Source organism: Ahaetulla prasina, chromosome 3 (genome assembly GCF_028640845.1).
Source record: "Ahaetulla prasina isolate Xishuangbanna chromosome 3, ASM2864084v1, whole genome shotgun sequence".
Lineage (NCBI taxonomy): Eukaryota > Metazoa > Chordata > Lepidosauria > Squamata > Colubridae > Ahaetulla > Ahaetulla prasina.
The window spans coordinates 141,819,945-141,840,163 of record NC_080541.1 but is presented as its reverse complement, the minus strand read 5'-3'; the positions used below and the strand labels follow the sequence as shown (position 1 = coordinate 141,840,163).

Below are 20,219 nucleotides of genomic sequence, written 5' to 3'. Positions count from 1 at the left end.
TATCTGTAGCTTATTTGTTCTAAAGGAATCTAAGGTGACATTAAAAAAAAAATGGCACTATGATACTGTCACAGCTATCCTACAAAGCAGATTAGGATGAGATAGTGTGGATGCTTAAGAAACTGTTCCAAGTATTGGGGCACCCAATTTTTGGGTGGTTGAGCATGGAAGATGGGCACACATTCTTTTTAAATATTATTTTCAGCCAATGAGGACAGCACATGGGTCTGACCTTTTCATGTCTTTCTGGACTGGGGCAGCATGTTTAATTTTCAAATTACTTTCACAGTTTCAGGGGCACTAAGTCCACTTGAAGACTTAGAGAAACATCGTAAGTGATGCTATCTTAATTCTGGAAGAAATCACACTGCCAAGCCTTCAGTCAGCCCCTGACCAATTGTAGTAGCACAATGTCAGGGAGCTTTGGGTACTTTCAAGCAGGGATGAGGGCTATATGGCTTATTTAGAAGAATGGTGGATTGCAAACATTACCAATGGGTGGCTTTGCCTCTTGTGTTAAGTTAACAAATCACATTACTTAGTATTCACACCCTATTAGGCCAAAGCCAAGCTGTCCTCCTTATGACTTAGCTCTTGAATTCTTAAATGCTATAAACATACATATAATTGGCCTATTGTGTTTCCAATCTTATGGGTTGGGGACAAATAGGGGTGTGGAAACTGGGCATCCAATTTCAATGTCAAGTCTATCTTTTACCAGTCAGAACTTATACTTTCATCATTAAATTGACTCTATGGGGCACTGTACGTCAGAATAACTAGACACAAGGACAAGTTTTTACCCCATGCTATCACTCTGCTGAACAACAAATTCTCACAACTCCGTCAAACTATCTATAAAGGCAATATTACCATCATTATTCTCATCTTCCCTATTCCCTATCTCCTTATGACTATAACTTTGTTGCTTGCATCTTATGATTTATATTGTTTACTTAGTTTCCTAGTATGATTTATATTGATTGCTTATTTAGTATCCATGATTATCACTAAGTGTTGTATCTAATGTTTTATGATGAATGAGTTTTTACAATGACTATGATAACGATCTATCACTATTGTTTTATGTACACTGAGAGCTTATGCACCGGAGACAAATTCCTTGTGTGTCTAATCACACTTGGCCAATGAAGAATTCTAATTCTCATTCTAATTCTAAAGGGTCATGATAATCCGATGCCAAACGTTCAAACTCTTTGGCTCAGAATTATTTAAGTCCACATATGATCACCAAACCAAACTCTAATTTATAAAGCTTTTATGTTCATTGCCTGTTTGTGTCTATATTCTAACTTTCCTTCACAGAGGTAATCCCATTATGTGTGGACTAAATTAAGATATAGTAACTACCAGTAGATGCAATATTATATAGAACATTTCACACCAGATTAGGGATCAGAATACAGTTTTCATTGCTCTGATATTATTTTACACTTCTCCCTGCCTATATTCACATACCAGTGCTTCTTTTCCAACAGTTAGGATAGAAGTGTAGGCTTCCAAATATACTCTGCTACACTGCTTTATTATTTCCAGCCCTTTTACTGTAATATCTTTGGCATCTCCAAGTCCAAGACCAATCAAGTAAAGCATTTTTTTAAAAACAACAACCAAGAAATGCTTCAATATGGAGGATTTTTACACCTGTCAATGAAACAGACAAAAATACCATGAAAATCAAATATTAAAGCTTAATGGTAGGTAATAGAACATTGGAAGTTTGAGAAATTCTATACAGGTAGTCCTCAAGTTACAACAATTCATTTAGTGACATTCAAAGTTACAGTGGCATTGAAAAAAGTGACTTATGACTATTTTTCACACAACCATTGCAACATCCCCGTGGTCAGAGGTGAAATGCTCCCGGTTTGGACCGGATCGCCCAATCCGGCAGCGATTGTGGCGGAGGGTTCGGAGAACCGGTAGCGATCCTGGTCTGAGGCTCCGCCCACCCTCACAGTTGTCGTTACTTCCTGGTTTTAACAAGGAAGTAATGTGTTTTGTACTCTGTGCGTGCAGGGTGCCCACCAAGCCACATCCACAGAACCGGTAGGAAAGAAATTTAGATTTCACTGCTGCCCATGGTCACATGATTAAAAATCAGAGACTTGGCAATTGTATCATATTTATGACAATTGTAGTGTCTCAGGGTCATGTGATCATCTTTTGCAATCTTGTGACAAGCAAAGTCAATGGGGAAGGCAGATTCACATAACAACCATGTTAATAACTGCAGTGATTCAGTTAACAATGGTGGCAAGGGAGTTCATAAAGTGGGGCAAAATTAATTTAACAACTGTCTTACTTAGCACCACAAATTTTTGGCTCAATTGTGGTCATAAGTCGAGGACTACCTGTAGTTCAAACATAGTAGAAAAAATTACTGCTAAAGTTCTTGGAATATATTGACAATACAATGCAAACTTTTCAGTTCTGTAGTTATAAAAATAAAATCAATTTCATCAATACTATTCACATGTCTGATACCTACATAACCACTATTAATATGCTGATTTCTTTAGGCCATTAATGAGTGTACGGCTAATTTGGAGAAATTGAAAAGGGTTTTCTAATGATTATTCATAAAAAAAAAGAATGGGACAGTAATAATTGGTTAATTGTTGTTGCTGTTATGTACATTCTATCTTGTATTGTATTGTTTGGGAATTGGGTTAATTTTATCATAAATGTTATATTATATGGTTGTAAGCAACCATTAGTTTGGAAGAACTAGCAGTATATAAATCTAAATAATAACTAAAAATTGACAGCTCCTTGTAAAATGCATGAATTATGTTGTACTATCATATTTTCATTTTTCTTCTGTTTCTTTAGCCATTACCAAAGGCAAAATTTTCATTTTACACATGCATTTATTTAATTGATTTAAAAGTTTTATACTCTGCCCCTAATCCTATGCATTTCCCCTTTTTAATATATCATTCACTTTCCTTAGGTTTATTTTTTTCAGTAAGTCCTTGGGCTTCCATATAAAATGAATGTACTCTTTGTTCCAAAGCCAGGTGTCTAACCACTCAGCAGTCCCTCAGCTGCAACTCTCATCTAATTCTGAAATCTCTTATCAGAACATCATTTTCTTTTAACTTGTAAATTATATCATAAACTGTTATAAAGCAAAAAACGATTTATCAATAATTTATCAAATACAGACAATATTTAGGAACTTATAAGCTAAAAATGAGGGATGCCTAGCTGAATAATATTAGTGTCCAACTTTGGATTTTATCCTCCAGACACATGCATCATTTTATTTTTAAAGAATTAAACCATTGGAGCATAACTGCATTCCTGATCACCCTTCATATAAAACATTGACCTAGCCCAATCTATTTCCAAAGACATCCTTGTTTGCAAAGTTTCCCTCCTCTCTGTTAAGCACAGGTTGTATTTGCATGTTACCCTCATTCCTGACAAAGTGAATTAATTAATAATCCAAACTATAAGTTTTATACATTGCCCGAGTTCACACAACATTTTGCATATGGAGATCTGAACTGCAAAAATTCAGTTGAGGTACTTCTCTCCACCCAATGAAATGAGCTGGACAATTAAAGGGTTCCTCCAATTTTTATCAAAAAAAAGTGGGTTTCAATAATAAATGATATTTGTAACTGGATAATAAGCAAAATATGTTAAAATCAAGTATTAAAATAGTGTCTGGTTGTATAGAGTGTTTGAATGCACACACACTTTTTTCTTACTAATAAAATGACATATTGTATATTAACTTTGTATCTGATTAATCTTATACACCGAAAAACAGTTATGAAGTTCATTGAAATTTCCAATGGAGCTAAATCTTGATGTTACTTGAATTTTCTGGGAAACAAGCTTCCTCTCTAGGAAATGTAATTCTAAAAATGCTTTGTTAGGACACTCGAATCTCCATCCAATTCTATGGTAGTACACTCCACCAAGGTTACACACATTGGATGTTATCTCCTGGCCACTCATTCTCTTTATCTAATCTACCTCATGGGGAAATTGATAGAACAATGCGGGTAAACAATCCAAGAGTCCTCACAGAAAGAAAAGACACGGGAACCATGGGGGCCTCTGAATGAGAAATCTCACCAGTGCCCCCTCCCCCCACCCTAGTATAGATGTCCTCAATTTTGCAAAACTTCACCTCCTCATTCATAAATGTCTATGGAGGTTCTCAGTCATCCAGGACATGGTTGTCCCAAAGGTGCTTTTTTCAAGAGGCAGCTGGACTTTCTGGGTTTTCTTTGAAGACGTTTCAAAGCAGCTTCTTGGGTGAGAAGCGACACGTCTTCAAAGAAAACCGAGAAAGTCCAGTTGCCTCTTGAAAAAGCACCTTTGGTGACTCCTCATTCATAGGTAAAGAACACTCCGCTTCTTTACCTATGCAAATGAGCACCTGCTTAGCATATCATTGGAAGCCCTCCCTTCCTATTGGCCGAGACCCCGTAGAACCCCTGTCCCGCACAGCGCTGCCCTTTCCCTCCCCGCTTGCACCTGCCTTCCAGCTTAGCCTTCGCCTCTTTCCATGCCTCCCATGCTTTTCCTCTTCGCTTCCGGGGTCTTTCGGTGCCGTAAAACGATCGTTCTCCGCTTGCGACGATTTTACGGCAGCAAAGACTCTGGCTCTTTACTCTCTCTCTCTCGGTGGGCTTCTGCTGGCTCCTTTCCGCCTGGAGAGGCGATGACGGAAGCGGCTGAATGGTGCCTTTGGCGCTGAGGTGCAGGCGTATCAGGATGAGCACCTGGGAGCCCGGCAAAGCATGGGGGGTGCCCACGGTTCCCCTTTCTAATGGCTTAAACATCCCCATATTGGGGCTGGGTAAGTGCACGGATTCCCCCCCGTCCCCCGCTTGCCTGACTCCGAAAACGAGAAGAGCAATTAAATCTAAATGTGATGAAACGTGATCGCCCAAGTGCATGCGCCTTTTTTTCCCCCTTTGCCTTTGAGCTTCGTTTCTCCGTGGCATTCTACCTGTCACCTGCCCGCTGTGAAGCAACGTCGTGCGTTCCTCCAGGTGCTCTGTGCTACAGCTTCCATCCTCCTTGCTACACAAATGGGTAAAAAGTCCACTGTGATGTGTGGCTGAGCTCCCATCCAGCCAAATTAAGCAGGATGTTGTACTGAACACATCAGGTTTACAATATGCAATTGCTGTTATGCGCTGTATATAATTAGTATTCTAGACAGGGGCGGTGATTCTGTACTCTATATTTTGGAATAAATCTCTTTGACGTCAAGTCTTAAAAGATGTGTAAGACTGCACTTGGTCCTCTGTTTGGTCAGCACTTTTCTGCCGAGAGTCATTAAATCAGGTAGCTTCCTCTCTGGAAGGTCAGAGATGTGATTCATTTTAGAAATCTACTAGCAGTTTCCTATAAGATCATTTAGCTTATGTTTGCACTGGATGTTTTTGAACAAGCTGGCAAGACTATATTAGGTAAGAAGCACCATAATCCTGTCTTAGGGCAGACTGATTAGAAGAGCCTGTTTGTAGAACAGCGCTATAGTACCCTGTTTCTCCCAGAATAAGACATCCCCTGATAATAAGCCCAATTGGGCTTTTGAGAGCATGGCAATACAGCCAAATACAGCTTATTTCAGGGTTCAAAAAATATAAGACAGGGTCTTATTTTCGGGGAAACACAGTAATATGCTATACACGTTCTATCTTTAGGTAAGTATTTTTGGCTTTTTGGAGTGCTTAATTTTTTTCTTTAATTGCATTCTTCTAGATCAGAGTGTCTTAAAGTGTGTTTTTTTTCTCAAGACCTCTTCCCAGTTTTAAAAATTATAAAGTTAAAAAAATCCCAAATAACTTTTGTTTGGATGAGTTATATTTATTGACATTTACCACATATGAGTTTAAAATTGATACATTTCTTGCCACTACCATGTCTCATGATTGTTTGATGTGATTTTAATATTGTCTCTGTTTTCAAAAGGAGCCAACAAATTTTATTTTGCAACCCCGAGGGTCTTGGGGGGACCCTCCGGGGACCTTGGACCACACTTTGAGAAATACTGGACTAGATATCTATTAGGAATTGAGCATTGGTGATGAGTAAGGCCAAAGCTAGTAATGCATTCCTTTTGATGTAAATTTAAATTGCTCCCCCCCACCCTTCTCAGGCCAGGTATTATCAGAAGAAGAATAGGTCGTTCCCAATGCATCTGAATTAATAGTTTGAAGATTTCCTAACTTATGCTAAAGTCCACCTTTAGTTTAATTTATTTCTGGTAGCATGCATTTTGGAACGTATTGCTTAAAAGACAGCAATCCTAGCTTCTCCTTTCTGTTGAATGTAGAATAGAATAAAATAGAAATAGAAGAGAAGAGCTGTAAGGGACCTTGGAGATCTTCTAGTCCAGCTCCCTGCTCAGACAGGAAACCCTATACCATTTCAGACAAATGGTTGTTCAATCTTCTTAAAAACTGCCAGTTTTGCAGCATTCACAACTTCTGGGGGCAAGTCGTTCCACTGATCAATTATTCTAAGTGTCAGGAAATTTCTCCTTAGTCCCATGTTGCTTCTCTCTTTAATTAGTTTCCCTCCATTGCTTCTTGTCCTGTCTTCGGGTCCTTTGGAGAATAGGTTGACGCCCCTCTTCTTTGTGGCAGCCCCTTAGATATTGGAACATTGCTATCATGTTATCCCTAGTCCTTCTTTTCATTAAACTAGACATAACCAATTCCAGCAACCATTCTTTATATGTTTTAACCTCTAGTCCTCTAATCATCTTTGTTGCTTGTGCTCTTTATGATCTCTATATAATAACCAAACAAGTAAATTATAGTTGCAGGTGGTCCTCAATTTATGACCAGTTGCTTAGTGACAGGTTGAAGTTACCACGTACCTGAAAAAGGAGACTTATGACCTGGATTTGAAGTTCTGATGGTCTCTTGTGGTCACATGACTGCACTTCAGGCTTTTGGTAATATGGTCACATTTACAGCCATATGTAGCATCCTGAGTTTTACAATGGTTCTGCCGGAAAGTGGCATTTCTAATTTTAGCAATATTGCACTATTAGTGAACAATGGATTTACACATACAACTACCAGATTTGCTTAACAACCACCACAAAAATTATTGTAAAATTATGTAGCCCATTTTATGACTGTCATGACATATGACTCTAATGGGAAGTCTCCATTACGGTCGTATGTTGAGAACTTCTTAAGTAGTTGACTGAAAGTATTGTTCGCTGCCTTATTTGTAGGAATAACAAAGGCGAGATACAAATAAATAAATTATAAATGAAAATTCTTCTCTTAAATTCGAGTAAGAAATCCTTATTACTATTACAGTATATGCTACAATCTTATTTATAATCTTAGAAAAGATTCCATTGAATTTGTTATGGCTTCTGGATAGGAGCTCTGGCTTATTAGTATGAAATGTTCTCAAGAGATTTTATTCTGCAAAGTTTTGAGGAGATATTTTTATTGGTTCTTTACTATATTATTATACTGACATATTTCCCAAAGAAGCATGTTGCGTACAGTTAAAACATCCTCTTCTCATATGTCTCAAAAGCAAGCCATTTTAACAAAGTCCCATTACATTCGATAAGATTTATTCCCAAGTAAATCTTTGCTTAATTTAGTGAAGGGATTCTCAGACGGTGGGAGTCAACAGTAACTTAGATACAGATTGCATTTTTTAAAAAAAGCTGATGGAGCTTGCAGAAGCAAAGTGGGAGAGGTACCAAAACTTGTTCCTACTTTGCCTGTGCAAGCCAGCCCCAGATTTCCAAGGCCAAAATGGGGAGAAAAGTACACAGCAGGTTTTGACAATAGTATGGCTTTGCTTGGATAAGTGATTTGCACAAACAAAGCAGGAATCTGTCAAAGTCTGCTCCCATAATACATGAGCAAACCTACGGCAGATTTCCACAGACGGAACAGTGAGCAAAGCTTAAGGCTAGTCTTGTGAGATGGATGAACCAATGGGCCTAGATGTGTCAAAATCATCTATTGGTCACAGCAGTGTGGGTGACTTCTAGTATGGAATGCACTCTGAGTCTTTGGAGTGATTATAATGTATTTGTGTTAAAGAAGTTCATAATTTTCCCCCTCATTTAAAATTAATAGCCTTCCAAAATGGAAGCTTTTAATAGATGCTAGGGAAAAAAAGCTAAAAAATAATAACATTTAAGTCAAGAAATTATGTGGAAAGTTACTTACATTTTAGTAAATGGTATGTTACACCTTGCCCATTCTGCCTTACAGGAATCATATATTTTATTCATTCATAAAATGGTAAAGTTTACAAATCTCTTGAGTTAGTCTGCTACAGGATACATATTTAAGGATGGCTTAAATTCTTTAATGACTGTGTGGATGGGGGACAACTGTGCATGGTTAGCATTAGTACGTCAACAAGGAGCAAGAAATGCAAATTTCTTCGGCTTGAGGATATAGCAGAGGTGAAAGCCCTTCCTATGTGTAGCAGATAATCAGTTCCTGTAATATTGAACATGCTGAAATAATAAAAGCATACAGTCCATCAACCTCAATAAATAATGTGGTGCAGTAGTTGGGAATTTAAATAGCTTATGTCAGTGATTGTACAGCACTGTGCTGCTGGCTACTTTAACCACATTTCTTCAACAAAAATTTATGGATTGGAATGACTCAGAGAACCATAAACAGTCCCCGCAAACTGAGTTTGCACTCTATGCTAGGATTAAATATAGTTAGCTGGTTTGTGGTTAGTATGTCATGTAAATATGGTCTATGTATTAAGGAAAATTTAGATTATCTGTATTGTGCTCTGTAATAACAGTCTTTTTGCTTGCTACATAAAATAACGTAATTACTACCTCTAAAAACAAAATATTGTAGGAAAAGAGACACTTTTGTTTTATGCTTATGATGGCAAGATGTACGTAATTTACACTTGGGAGATTTTATTTTGTCACTCAAGAAGTGTCAAAACACTTATTTTGCTTAAGTGATGCTAATGAATGTTTATACATACTTCATATTTTCAAAGTGTTTCATTATTTTCATAATCCTTTTAAAAAATCAAATGCATTAGTCTAATAGGGAGGCATTGTCTTCAGTGCTTCTGATCTGATTGCTGTCCAGAAATAGAACATTATCACTGGACCTGGCCAAAGGATTTATTCATTTAAATCAGGGGTGTCAAACTCCAGCCCACGGGGTGCTTAAATCTGGCCTGCAGGGCCGGCCTGGAAATAGCAAAGGACCGGCTCACGGGGCCTCTGGCAGCCAAAATATGTGTGGCCCCCTACATGCCATTTTCGACCAGGACGGCCTCTTGCAGCACTCTGCTGGCCAAATCGGGGCACAGTGGGGCAGTGTGAGGTCCCCCCTGCCCCATTTTCACCTGGATGCCTCCTACAGCACTTTGCTGGCCAAAATGGGGCGTGGGGTATGTGTGTGTGAGGCCTGTGGAAGAGAAACAAGTAATAGCAGAAATATTTGCTGTATAAAAGTGCTGGAACTTTTGTGTGTGTAATAGGTATTCATGCTAAGTTTTGGTAATGTTTAGTAGGTGCTTTTCTGCAGTTCAGTGAGGGGTTGGGTTTTTTCTGTTTTTGTTTTTGGAAGAAAATTTCTTGTTAAATTTCGTGGACCTTTCCTGTTGCCATAACATTCAGAAAATTGCAATAATTTTAAGTTGGACAGGCCAATGTAATAATATATTCATGCAATTGCTGTCAGAGAACTAGCATAATTTGACATGGGCAGATTTTGGACATTGCACTAAACCACTAACCACTGATAATTTATTGAATAATCTACAGTTGGCCAGGCATCTATAATAAACTAAGGCACACCCAATAATCCATTTTAGAGCATAATACAGTGTACGAACCAGCCACAATTTTAAATTTTACTCAGGCATCCAAGGTTGACATTCTTCTTAAACTTGGTGTACTGTGAGATATCCAAACTAACTCACTTCACTGGGTTATTGTGAAAATAATAGTTAAATACTGTTATAAGAGATTTTTAGAGATTGGCTTTTCCCACAAAGTTACTCTATGTATAGAATGTAGGCCTATTTTTAATTACCTTTTTTTTTTTTGTTTACATTTATACCCCGCCCTTCTCCGAAGACTCAGGGCGGCTTATAGTGTGTAAGGCAATAGTCTCATTCTATTTGTATATTTTTTACAAAGTCAACTTATTGCCCCCCCAACAATCTGGGTCCTCATTTTACCTACCTTATAAAGGGTGGAAGGCTGAGTCAACCTTGGGCCGGGCTCGAACCTGCAGTAATTGCAGGCTTTGTGTTCTAATAACAGGCTTCTCTATTGCCTGAGCTATCCCGGCCCCTTTGAAGAATTCAGAATAGGAAATTGAACCTGCAACCTGCCAAAAGCAATGGAATCCAGTAGAGTTTAATTTGGGTACACTATATAGTGCAGTGATGGCTAACCTTTTCCGGACTGAGTGCCCAAAGTGTGTGTGTGTATACATGCCAATGCGTGTGCGTGTGCCTGTGCCTGCACTCCTAAAATGCAATGCGTGCCCCCACGCACATGTGTGCATGGCTCCCTGCATGTGCCCTGCCCCTGTGCATGCGCACACACACACCCCGCATGCTCCCCTGCACGTACCCCACTTACGTGCATGCGCGGCAGAGACCCAAAGACCAATTGGCTGGCGGGAGGTGCGCGTGCATGCGCAAGAGCTGAACTGGGGCAATGACTCGCATGCCATCAAAGAGGGTGCTGCATGCCACCTGTGGCACGCGCGCCATAGGCTCACCATCATGGCTATAGTGCATATTACATTGTAGCAAATTGACTGCATAAAGTATTAATATAGTATATTTTGACAATCAGGGAGTGGGTAATCTTTATTGTTAGGAATTCATAATGTTCCCTTATTCCATGTATTTTTCTTTCATGGGTGCAGCCTAGCCAACAGATACTGAAGGGCATACATTGCTATTGGGTAAAAACAGATTTCTATAAAACGTTACGTGGTAGGTTATTATTGGCTATTTACGTGATTAGCAGCCAAAAATCTGTAAGATATAGCCAAAAGTGTTTAGGAAGCAAAATCATTGCTGTCCTGTGAAATGAATGTTTCCAATTGACATTTTGTAGTATCAAACAATTAACATCCTCCCTATTAAACAAAGATTCGATTAGAAAATAGATCAAAGGCAATAGAGAAATCTTGCCTTAAGATGTAGAGAGCAAGTTTCCAAGATTCTGTAATTTAACCTCTTTTCCCTTGTAATAACTCTGCTTGTTCTGAGCTTGAGAGATTCCTGATTTTGTGGTTATGAGCTGTTCTAAGCAATATGACAGGCTTGTATTTGTATAGTATTTCTTAAAGTCAGCGAAGATTGCCAGTGGTACTTTCTTTTAGTGTAAGTTTATCACAATTGTAATTCAAAATTGCTTTTCTTTGCCAGGATCTTGGCAAAATCTGAAAGAGCTGAATGGCTGCATCATGTGAGACTACAAGTTGGGTTGCAGCCATAGCATCTTCAGCTGAATTGAGGGGGAGGAGGAATGCTGATTTTGTGCTTCCCTTGGGAGTTTTTGATATGTCTTGTCAATAGAAGCAGCCGTGTAGTGTTCTGGATTTAAAAACTTCCTTTTGCAATTAATGCATATCTATTAAGCACTATCAAGAATTAGAGGAACAGTTCTCTACTGCTTAGTTTTTTCTTGTCAGCATGGTATGGAAGAAAATGAATGTAAACAAAGACTGCACGATGCCTTTTATCAGTGAGATACCAGCTTCTGAACATGAGATATGGTCTCTCTTGTCTTATAGTTTTGATGACAAAAAAAACATTAGTATGTGAGGTTACGCAGATGTCATGCTTATTTTAGTGTATTAGAAGCATTTACCTGTTTAATACAAAATAAATGCCGATGGAATTTTATATCTGATATAACCACCAGATGCATAGGATTGTGGTGTTATTTATTTAATCCATCCTAGGAAGGTAGAGACTTTCATAAACAGTTGTGCTTTAGCTACAAAAATGACAAATCAAGCATAATTAATTGGCCTCTCAGCGGATACTCTTCCACTTCACCCGTAGCTAAGAAACTTATATATGAGGGTGGAGGTTTGTTCTCTGAGTTTATGGGTTGGTTTCTGAACATTTCATTACCAGGTCAGGTAACATCTTCAGCGGATGTTTCCTAGCCTGGTAACAAAGTGTTTGGAAACCAACGCACAAGGTCAGAGAATGAATCTCCACCTTCATCCTCCACCTGAGCTACAGCTATTTGCTACCATTGCAAAATTTGTACATTTCTGGATCGAAGTAGGACAGCCTCATAATTTTAGTTTGGCTTGGCAATTTCACAGGCACAATAGGGCTCTTACCAATTAAGTTCTATAGGCCATAATGAATAGATTGACAGGAAGAGAAGGAGAAAGTATTCAAGAAAATGAATAACCATAGGAATGGAATTTAATTTCCACCTTGGAATTTAGTTTGAACTTGACTACACTTGTCCTTTGTTTCTGTCTCAGGTATTGTATTTGTGTATATTTGTGAAGCTAAATTGCTCATATAAAAAGTGACAATAAATTATGACTTATTATTAGAGTACCAAGGAATCTTAAGTTTACACATTGCCTCTCTATTGAGCTATGATGAGATCCGAAGCCTTTGGTTCCATTTTTGATACATCATTTATCCAGAGACAGAATTTAATTAAATTCTTCTATATTGAAATAAGCCAATTTTAAACTAAAGGGTATGAAACAAATTTGTTCTGATAAATCATAATTTATCACAGACTGCAAGGCAAACAAACCAGTCAGTTCTAGAGGAGATCAACCCTGACTGCTCTTTAGAAAGCCAGATCCTGAAGATGAAACTGAAATACTTTGGCCACCTAATGAGAAGAAAGGACTCACTGGAGAAGAGCCTAATGCTGGGAAAGACTAAGGGCAGAAGAAGGGGACGACAGAGAATGAGGTGGCTGGATGGAGTCACTGAAGCAGTAGGCGTGAGCTTAAATGGACTCCAGAGGATGATAAAGGATAGGAAGGCCTGGAGGAACGTTGTCCATGGGGTCGCAATGGGTTGGACACGACTTCGCAACTAACAACAACAACAAAAGTTTCGAATGTATTCTTAAACTGCAGCTAAACTGAATTAGGAATAGTTGTGTTGTAAAAAAGGGGGGATAGGACCCCAAGTGAAACTGGACCAGTGGTGGGATTCTATTGGTTCTACCCAATTCCAGGGAACCGGCAGTGATGGCAGCGGGAGGCTCTACCCACCCGCCCAACGTCATCACGGACGCTCTATGCATGTGTAGAGGTGGCACGCTCACAATTCCAAACCGGTAGCAAAGATAAGTGAATACCACTACTGAACGGGACCTTATTTTATTCCAATATAGTCAGTATGTTTCTCTTGCTAGACCCTTCTACTAAAATAGTCTTGTATCCTACATTTATTTATCTTGCAGCATGTTATGGATCCATTACAGTTCAGTATTTTTAAAGTGTCAATAATCCTCTTTCCCCAATAATTTTCAATTGATGGATGCTGTAATTAATTACAAAAAAATCAAATAGGAATAAAATCCAGAAGTTGATTAAAATTAAAACATGTTTATTTATCAAGATAATCCAATCTAGTAATAAAATTGTAACTAGTATTTTTTAATTGTGGGGCATTTTCTTCAGATAGTTGACAACTCTCAGTCCTAAAACTATGAATAATTTCTAGGGCGTTGATATTTGACAGATACAATAGCAAAAGCCAATTTTCTTCAACTATATAATTCTGTCTGATTATCTTAATGTCTGTCTATGCACCTGAGTATCTAATAATACAGTGATTGTGTTTGTATTTTTATTTTATTTATTTTGTATTCCATCTTTATTATTTTTACAAATAACATATCCAATACACTTCCTACTTCCTATTTTCTCCACCACCACAACCCTGTGAGGTGGATTGGGCTGAGAAAGAGTGACTGGCCCAGAGTCACTCAGCTGGCTTTTGTGTCTAAGTCAGGACTTGAACTCACACTCTCCTGCTTTCTACCCTGGTGCCTTAACCACCACACCAAACTGGACAGGTAGTTTACAGTTTAATATATCTGGGAAATAAATTAATTGCTTGAAATCCTGTTTTTTCATCTCATTGTTAAGTGACTGTATGCAAACATACCTTTTCAGGTTTCTCTGTATTTCCTGGTGGGAATTAAAAGAAAATTAGAGAGACTGAAGATCTAACCAGGTATATTGTAGAAAGTCCTGAAAAGTCATTTCAGTTGTAACAAAAGAAATAGAGTGGAAATAATTTTAAACTGGTTCACACCAGCAATCCTTCGTGAACTATTAACTGTTCAGATCTAGTCACAAAACATTATTCTGAGGAGAAAAGGTTTAGTGAACCCTGGAAATTGGATTTGATTTATGCCAGAAAATCTGCCTTTTCACTGCTTGAGATTTTCTATGGAAGAAAGCCACAGCCTTTTACCAAACGGTTTCTAAGGAAACATCTTATAGCTGAGCATCTGAAAACAATTTGGTTGTTAATGAGAAATAGCTCTCACAACGGTGGGAAAGTGTTGGGTGAAAGAAAAGACTTCAAGATTTTGGCACTTTCTCCAGAAAGACTTTTGAAAATAAAAGTGTGCTGCTGCTGTAGCAAAAGCTTATGAAATTTCCTACATGGAGTGGGCTTTCATTACCTGATTTTCAATTGTCTCCTCTCTGGTTTCAGATCTCCTCCTCCTTCCTGTAGATAAACTTTTTTTGGGGAAAACTGTGCCTTATGCTTGCTTTTAAAAAGAAAAAAAAGTTGAAAATTGGCAGTATGGAACAGGGTCTCCGATCTGGGTCTTTTAGCACTTACGGTTAACATGCCCTTGGAGGTTCAGGAAGAGTCATAGAGAAGAAGGATGATATAAAAACTAGGTTTATACTTCATGCTAAGTAACCCATAGTATAATTTATTGGTTTTGGCATGTGTGCAACTATAGTTTCTAAGACATGGTTTATGACTTAATGTATAAATTCAGTTACAGGAAGTCCTCGACTTATGACCACAATTTCTGTTGCTAAGTAACAATTTCTCATTTATTAAGTGAGTTTTGCCTCATCTTACAACTTTTGTTTCCATAGTTGTTAAGTGAATCACTGCAGTTGTGAAGTTAGTAACACGGTTGTTAAGTGAATCTGGCTTCCCCATTGACTTTGCTTGCCGGAAGATCACAAAAGGTGTTTGCATGACCCTAGGACACAGCAGCTGTCATAAATATGAATCAGTTGCCGGGCATCTGAATTTTGATCACATGACCATGGGTATACTGCAATCGTAAATGTGAAAAATGGTCATAAATCACTTTTTTCAATGCCATTGTAACTTTGAATGGTCACTAAATGAAGTTGAGGACTACCTGTATATCCTAAATGGCTTAGCATAATTGGTAGGTATTCATTCCGCTTCTGAGTAAATCTAAGACTTGGATAAGGAAAAGCTTTCCCACTTTGGCCCAACCTTCACAGAAGCAGTGATGGGTTGCTACCAGTTCGCCCCAGATTGGGCGAACCGGTAGCGGCGGTGGCGGGAGGCTCCGCCTACCCACCTGGGTGCGTCACGCATGCAAGCAAACCAGTATCAAACTAAATTGAAACCCACTACTGAGCAGGAGGTTCTATAATGATAGGTGAGGTATTTACATGTAAAATGACCCCCAGAGCAGTCCCAACACAGCCATAATAGCTATGGCAGCTATTTTCTCTGCTTTTCTGCAGTTTTGATGGATACTGTAATTAATTACAAAAATCAAACAGAAATAAAACCCAGAAGCTGATTAAAAATAAAAACATGTTTATTTATCAAGTAATAAAATCTAGTAATAAAATTGTAACTAGTACTTTTTAATTGTGGTGAATTTTCTTCAGATTCTTCACGACTCTCAGTCTTAAAACTATGAATGATTTCTAGGGCATTATGATGCTGGTGGGACAGTGGTTAGAACGCTGCCTGCTGTTTAGCAATTCGAGTCTCACCAGGCTCAAGGTTGACTCAGCCTTCCATCCTTCTGAGGTCGGTAAAATGAGGACCCAGATTGTTGGGGGCAATATGCTGATTCTGTAAACTGCTTAGAGAGGGCTGAAAAGCACTGTGAAGCGGTATATAAGTCTAAGTGTTATTGCAATTTGACAGATACAATAGCAAAGGCCAATTTTCTTCAATTATGACGTTTTTATAGGCCTGTAAGTCTCCTTGTACGAATAGGTGGCAATATAAATTTCTTAAAATAAATAAACAAATAAACAAACAAACAAACTATATTTGTAATTCTGTCTGATTATTTTAATGTCTGTCTATGTACTTAAGTATCTATGTATCTAATAATATACAGTGAATTTGTAAATTTTATTTTTTATTTTAGTTATTTTGTATTCCACCTTCCACCAGTTTTGTCACCAGTAGTTGCCAGAATCCTGTCTGAGGTTTGGATAGAGGAAATCTCTGGATATTTTTTATTACCATCTGGCAGGGCCTGAATGGATGGATAAGGTGCTTCGCCCAGGCCTTTATCAAATGGTAGGCTGATCTCTTGATGTGGGCTGACCTTGAAGAGAGGCCTCAAAGAGGTTTTTTCCCTTTACGGTTGTTTCTTTGGAGAATTGCAAGGCTCTTCTTTTTTGGCTGAGATTTGGGGGATATTGCCGATGGCTGGGCTCTCACAAGGTGAGAATGTGGAGGAAGTAAGGATAATGATCATGATGGAGATAAGCAAAAGCCGTTTCCTTTATTTCTTTGCTTCAGCATTCTGTGAACCCTGCTGTGGTACTTTATGAATAATGTCTTATGCTTTAGCACAACATGGTCTTGGCCAATCGTTAAAAATCATATTAAACAAAATAAATTTCAGTGTGATGTGTGAAGGCAGTTATTGACTAGCTGTTCTGACCTAGGCTTCCCAAGAGCATGAAGCAGACTCCTTGTCCTGACAAAAACCCCTTTTTATCGAGTTACCGTGAATTCCTCTCATTCACATCCAGCGAAGTCTTTCAAGGGAGAATTTACAGTAACAGACCTTATCTGGCTTGAAGAGCTGCCAGGCCAATATCTTCAAAACTTGGCAAGAAGTCTCTGAGAGTCACGAACCAATTAAACAAACTAATTATCTTCTGCAAACTCTCCTCTTCTTTTGCTCCGCTGTACTCCCTATGGGAGGGGCCATTCACCGCCCACCTGTGGCTTTTACTCCTGAGTCGACCCTTGTTCCTTAGCTGTTCCCACACTGGGAACAGGCTCCAGCTGTTCTTCTGCCCCACTGATATCCGACTTCAAAGGCAGCTGACAACTGTCAGACGGCCCTGGCCCCATCTCTGCCTCTGATGCAGAGCACACATCAGAGCCTTCCCCAGACTCCAGTATTGGCCCATGTTCCTCCCCAACCTCCTTACTGTCTGAGTCTGCCACCATCTCCACTGGCCTCTGATGGGCCACAACACTAGCTGTCTATTTGTTTAGTGACCAATCAAAGATAAAATGGTGCTTTAAAAAAGGACTTATGGCCGGTCCTCGTACTTAAAACTGTTGTAGCATCCCCACAGTCACATGATTGTGATTCAAGCAATGAACAAACAAGAAGGCATATCTAAATGACAGTTACAGCATCCAGCATCCTGGAGTCAAATAATCATCATTTGCCACTGTTGGAAGAAATATCCATCTGGGTTCAGTTCCAAGTGGGGACAAAGACACTGGAAACATGCAGGCTGCTTGGAAAGATGGTTTAATGGTGGCCAGGATCACATGGCTTGAGATCCTGAACAGAAAAGGGATGAGATCCTGTGCGCTCCCTGGCTTTATGCTTTCTCTGAGCTTTGAACTTTCTGGGGCACAAGAAGAGTACCCTGATTGGCTGTCAGATTCCCAGGGGGTGGGGGTCTTAGCTAGCATTGTAGGTTGTCCCTCAAGCTTGCCTGAGCCTTGCCATGTGCTGAGTTTCTGTTCTAGATGGGTTCTATTATGATGCAGATGATGGTTGACAAAGGTGGGGGGAAATGAGTGAGCTTAGCTGAGGCTTTAATGGCCCATTGACAAAGGTGGGGGTGGGAGTCAGGAAGCTCCTTTGTCTTTAAAACATGTTTCTCCATTTCTCATCCAGGGAAATATATTCTGCCTTTTTAAATATTTTCTAAAATATTTCATTCTTCTAGGAGGGGGGTGGGTGCTAAATTCCTACACCACCTTCCCATCTGGCTTCTGACAAGTCAATGCCGTAAGCGGATTCACTTAACAATCATGTGATTCATTTAAAATTCATGGCAAAAAAAAATCATGAAATTGAATGCAGTCACATGATGGCTCACTTAACAATTGCATTACTTAGTGGCCAAAGTTTCTGTCCCAATTGTGCTCATAAATAGAGGACTACCTGTACCTATTTGTTAAAATACTATTTCAAAAAACATTAAAAAATCAGGTTTTTGTGCTCCTTGTGAGGGGTACTAAGTTATCCTTATACAATGAACGAACAGGAAGACATATCTAAATGTATATTTTAATACAAGGGACAAGTAAAAAAGAACAGTCACAAAATCTCATAATAATGGTTCATGCCCTTCCCAAATTATATATAAAGAATTAAATGGTAAGAGTCTTGCAAAACTGTCATATCTCATCCCTAGTATATCATATGGTTTTGTCTGAAAAATACTAGTTCTATGAGATGGAAGCCACTATTAAATGTTTAAAACATAATTTAATTCGGTTCTTCAGATGCCATCTAGGAGTATTGTGGTTGTCATACTGCTGCTAGAGCAAAAGGAAGGTTTCAATTAGAATCTTCATTTAAGTCATTCCTATACATTTATTAAGATATTTGTGTGTAATTCAGAGAATTCCCAGAGGCGATAGCTAAGCCCTGGAATGAATCTTCCATTTCCCTTGAAGTTTTGTCACAATTCATTGGAAAGATGTATAGTGATGACAACACTGTTTTCCTAAAAGCTTTTTGATGCATTATGGGGTGAAGTACAGTTACTATTTGCAAAAATCCTGTTTTTCCAGACACACATGTAAAAACTGCTATAACAAGACACTCCTATGAGCAGAGCTTTGCAAACAGCTGTTGCAACCCAATCTTACCAAGGAATTTTCTGAGGGCTGGTTTTGTTTGCTAAATTCTATTGACAGTTTCAAATATTTTGTGAGTTTCAGATATTTTGTGGACTAGTGCACTTGAATGAAGAAATAGCTTTGCTCCTTTGACAAGCTAACATTCAGAACTTCAAGATTCATTTCTAAATACCATAAAGTCACACATCGCACATGGTAAGATGTCATGGCTTGCTTTGTTAGAAAAAAAAGCCACTAGTCCTAGTGACCTTTTCATAGTGCTAGCCTAGCCACAGTTTTTATGTTTGGTTAGATGAACTTTCTTTTGAAGCACCAGCTTTGCTAGAGAAATCACAGCTCTTTGATTTTAATTAAAAATGGCATTTCTTATACATTATTGATTTATTGAAAGCAAGATAGATGGTTTAAACAAAAACTAACAGAAAGTCGCTTCCCTTTTTTAAGACAGTGTTTTTGATTTTGGTATAAGTTTCTTAAACAAAAAAAGGGAGCTGAAAAGTCAAGTGATATTTTGTGAAAACATTCCTATGATGCCTGAATGTTAAGTAACTTGGAGAAAAGCAAACCCCATTGCCATGGGACTGTAGAACTGAAGGATAGCACAATCAGGCCTCATCCATCAGCCAGAAAACTTGAGTGTTTTTGTTCTGAAAAATCATGCAAGGAGACCAGGCTGACCCTACTTCACGTTTTTATCCTCTACCAGGAAACCACTATAAGTTCTACCATCAGAATGTGTCCCCCCCCCTTTTTTTTTTAACCTCTTTGTGCCAAAGTTTTAAAGATATGAACTTGAGGTCAGGTCTTGTTGTGGTCCACAGGCGGCCTGCAGAGCTGGCAGCAGAGTCAGACAGTGAGGAGGCTGGGGAAAAACATAGGCCAATCCTGGAGTCTGGGGAAGGCTTGGAGGAGGCTCTGTGTCGGAGCCAGAGATGGGGCCAGGGCAGTGGTGTGTTTCAAAATTTTTTACTACCGGTTCTGTGGGTGTGGTTTGATGGGTGTGGCGTGGCTTGCCTTGGCTTGGGCATGACATGGCTTGGTGGGCATGGCAGGGGAAGGATACCGTAAAATCTCCATTCCCTCCCCACTCCAGGGGAAGGTTA

The 20,219-nt window shown here is 38.9% G+C and overlaps 2 protein-coding genes across 4 annotated transcripts in view; one reads left to right on the top strand and one right to left on the bottom strand.

Moving 5' to 3' along the window:
- The window catches only part of DPH5 (diphthamide biosynthesis 5), a 50,722-nt gene extending 45,595 nt beyond the window's left edge, over nt 1-5,127 (bottom strand). Inside the window, exons 1-2 of one of the 3 annotated variants that reach the window (XM_058178742.1) lie at nt 5,000-5,127; nt 1,480-1,665 (exon numbers count right to left, since the gene is read on the bottom strand). In XM_058178742.1, coding sequence (XP_058034725.1) covers nt 1,480-1,614 — 135 coding nt within the window. In that variant the 5' untranslated portion in view covers nt 1,615-1,665; nt 5,000-5,127. Of the gene's footprint in view, nt 1-1,479; nt 1,666-4,521; nt 4,658-4,999 lie in introns of those variants that run through there. The other 2 variants (XM_058178740.1, XM_058178741.1) reach the window with 2 other exon arrangements.
- The window catches only part of LOC131196223 (uncharacterized oxidoreductase ZK1290.5-like), a 90,474-nt gene continuing 74,962 nt past the window's right edge, over nt 4,708-20,219 (top strand). Inside the window, exon 1 of the mRNA XM_058178746.1 lies at nt 4,708-4,846. Coding sequence (XP_058034729.1) covers nt 4,726-4,846 — 121 coding nt within the window. The 5' untranslated portion in view covers nt 4,708-4,725. The remainder of the gene's footprint in view (nt 4,847-20,219) is intronic.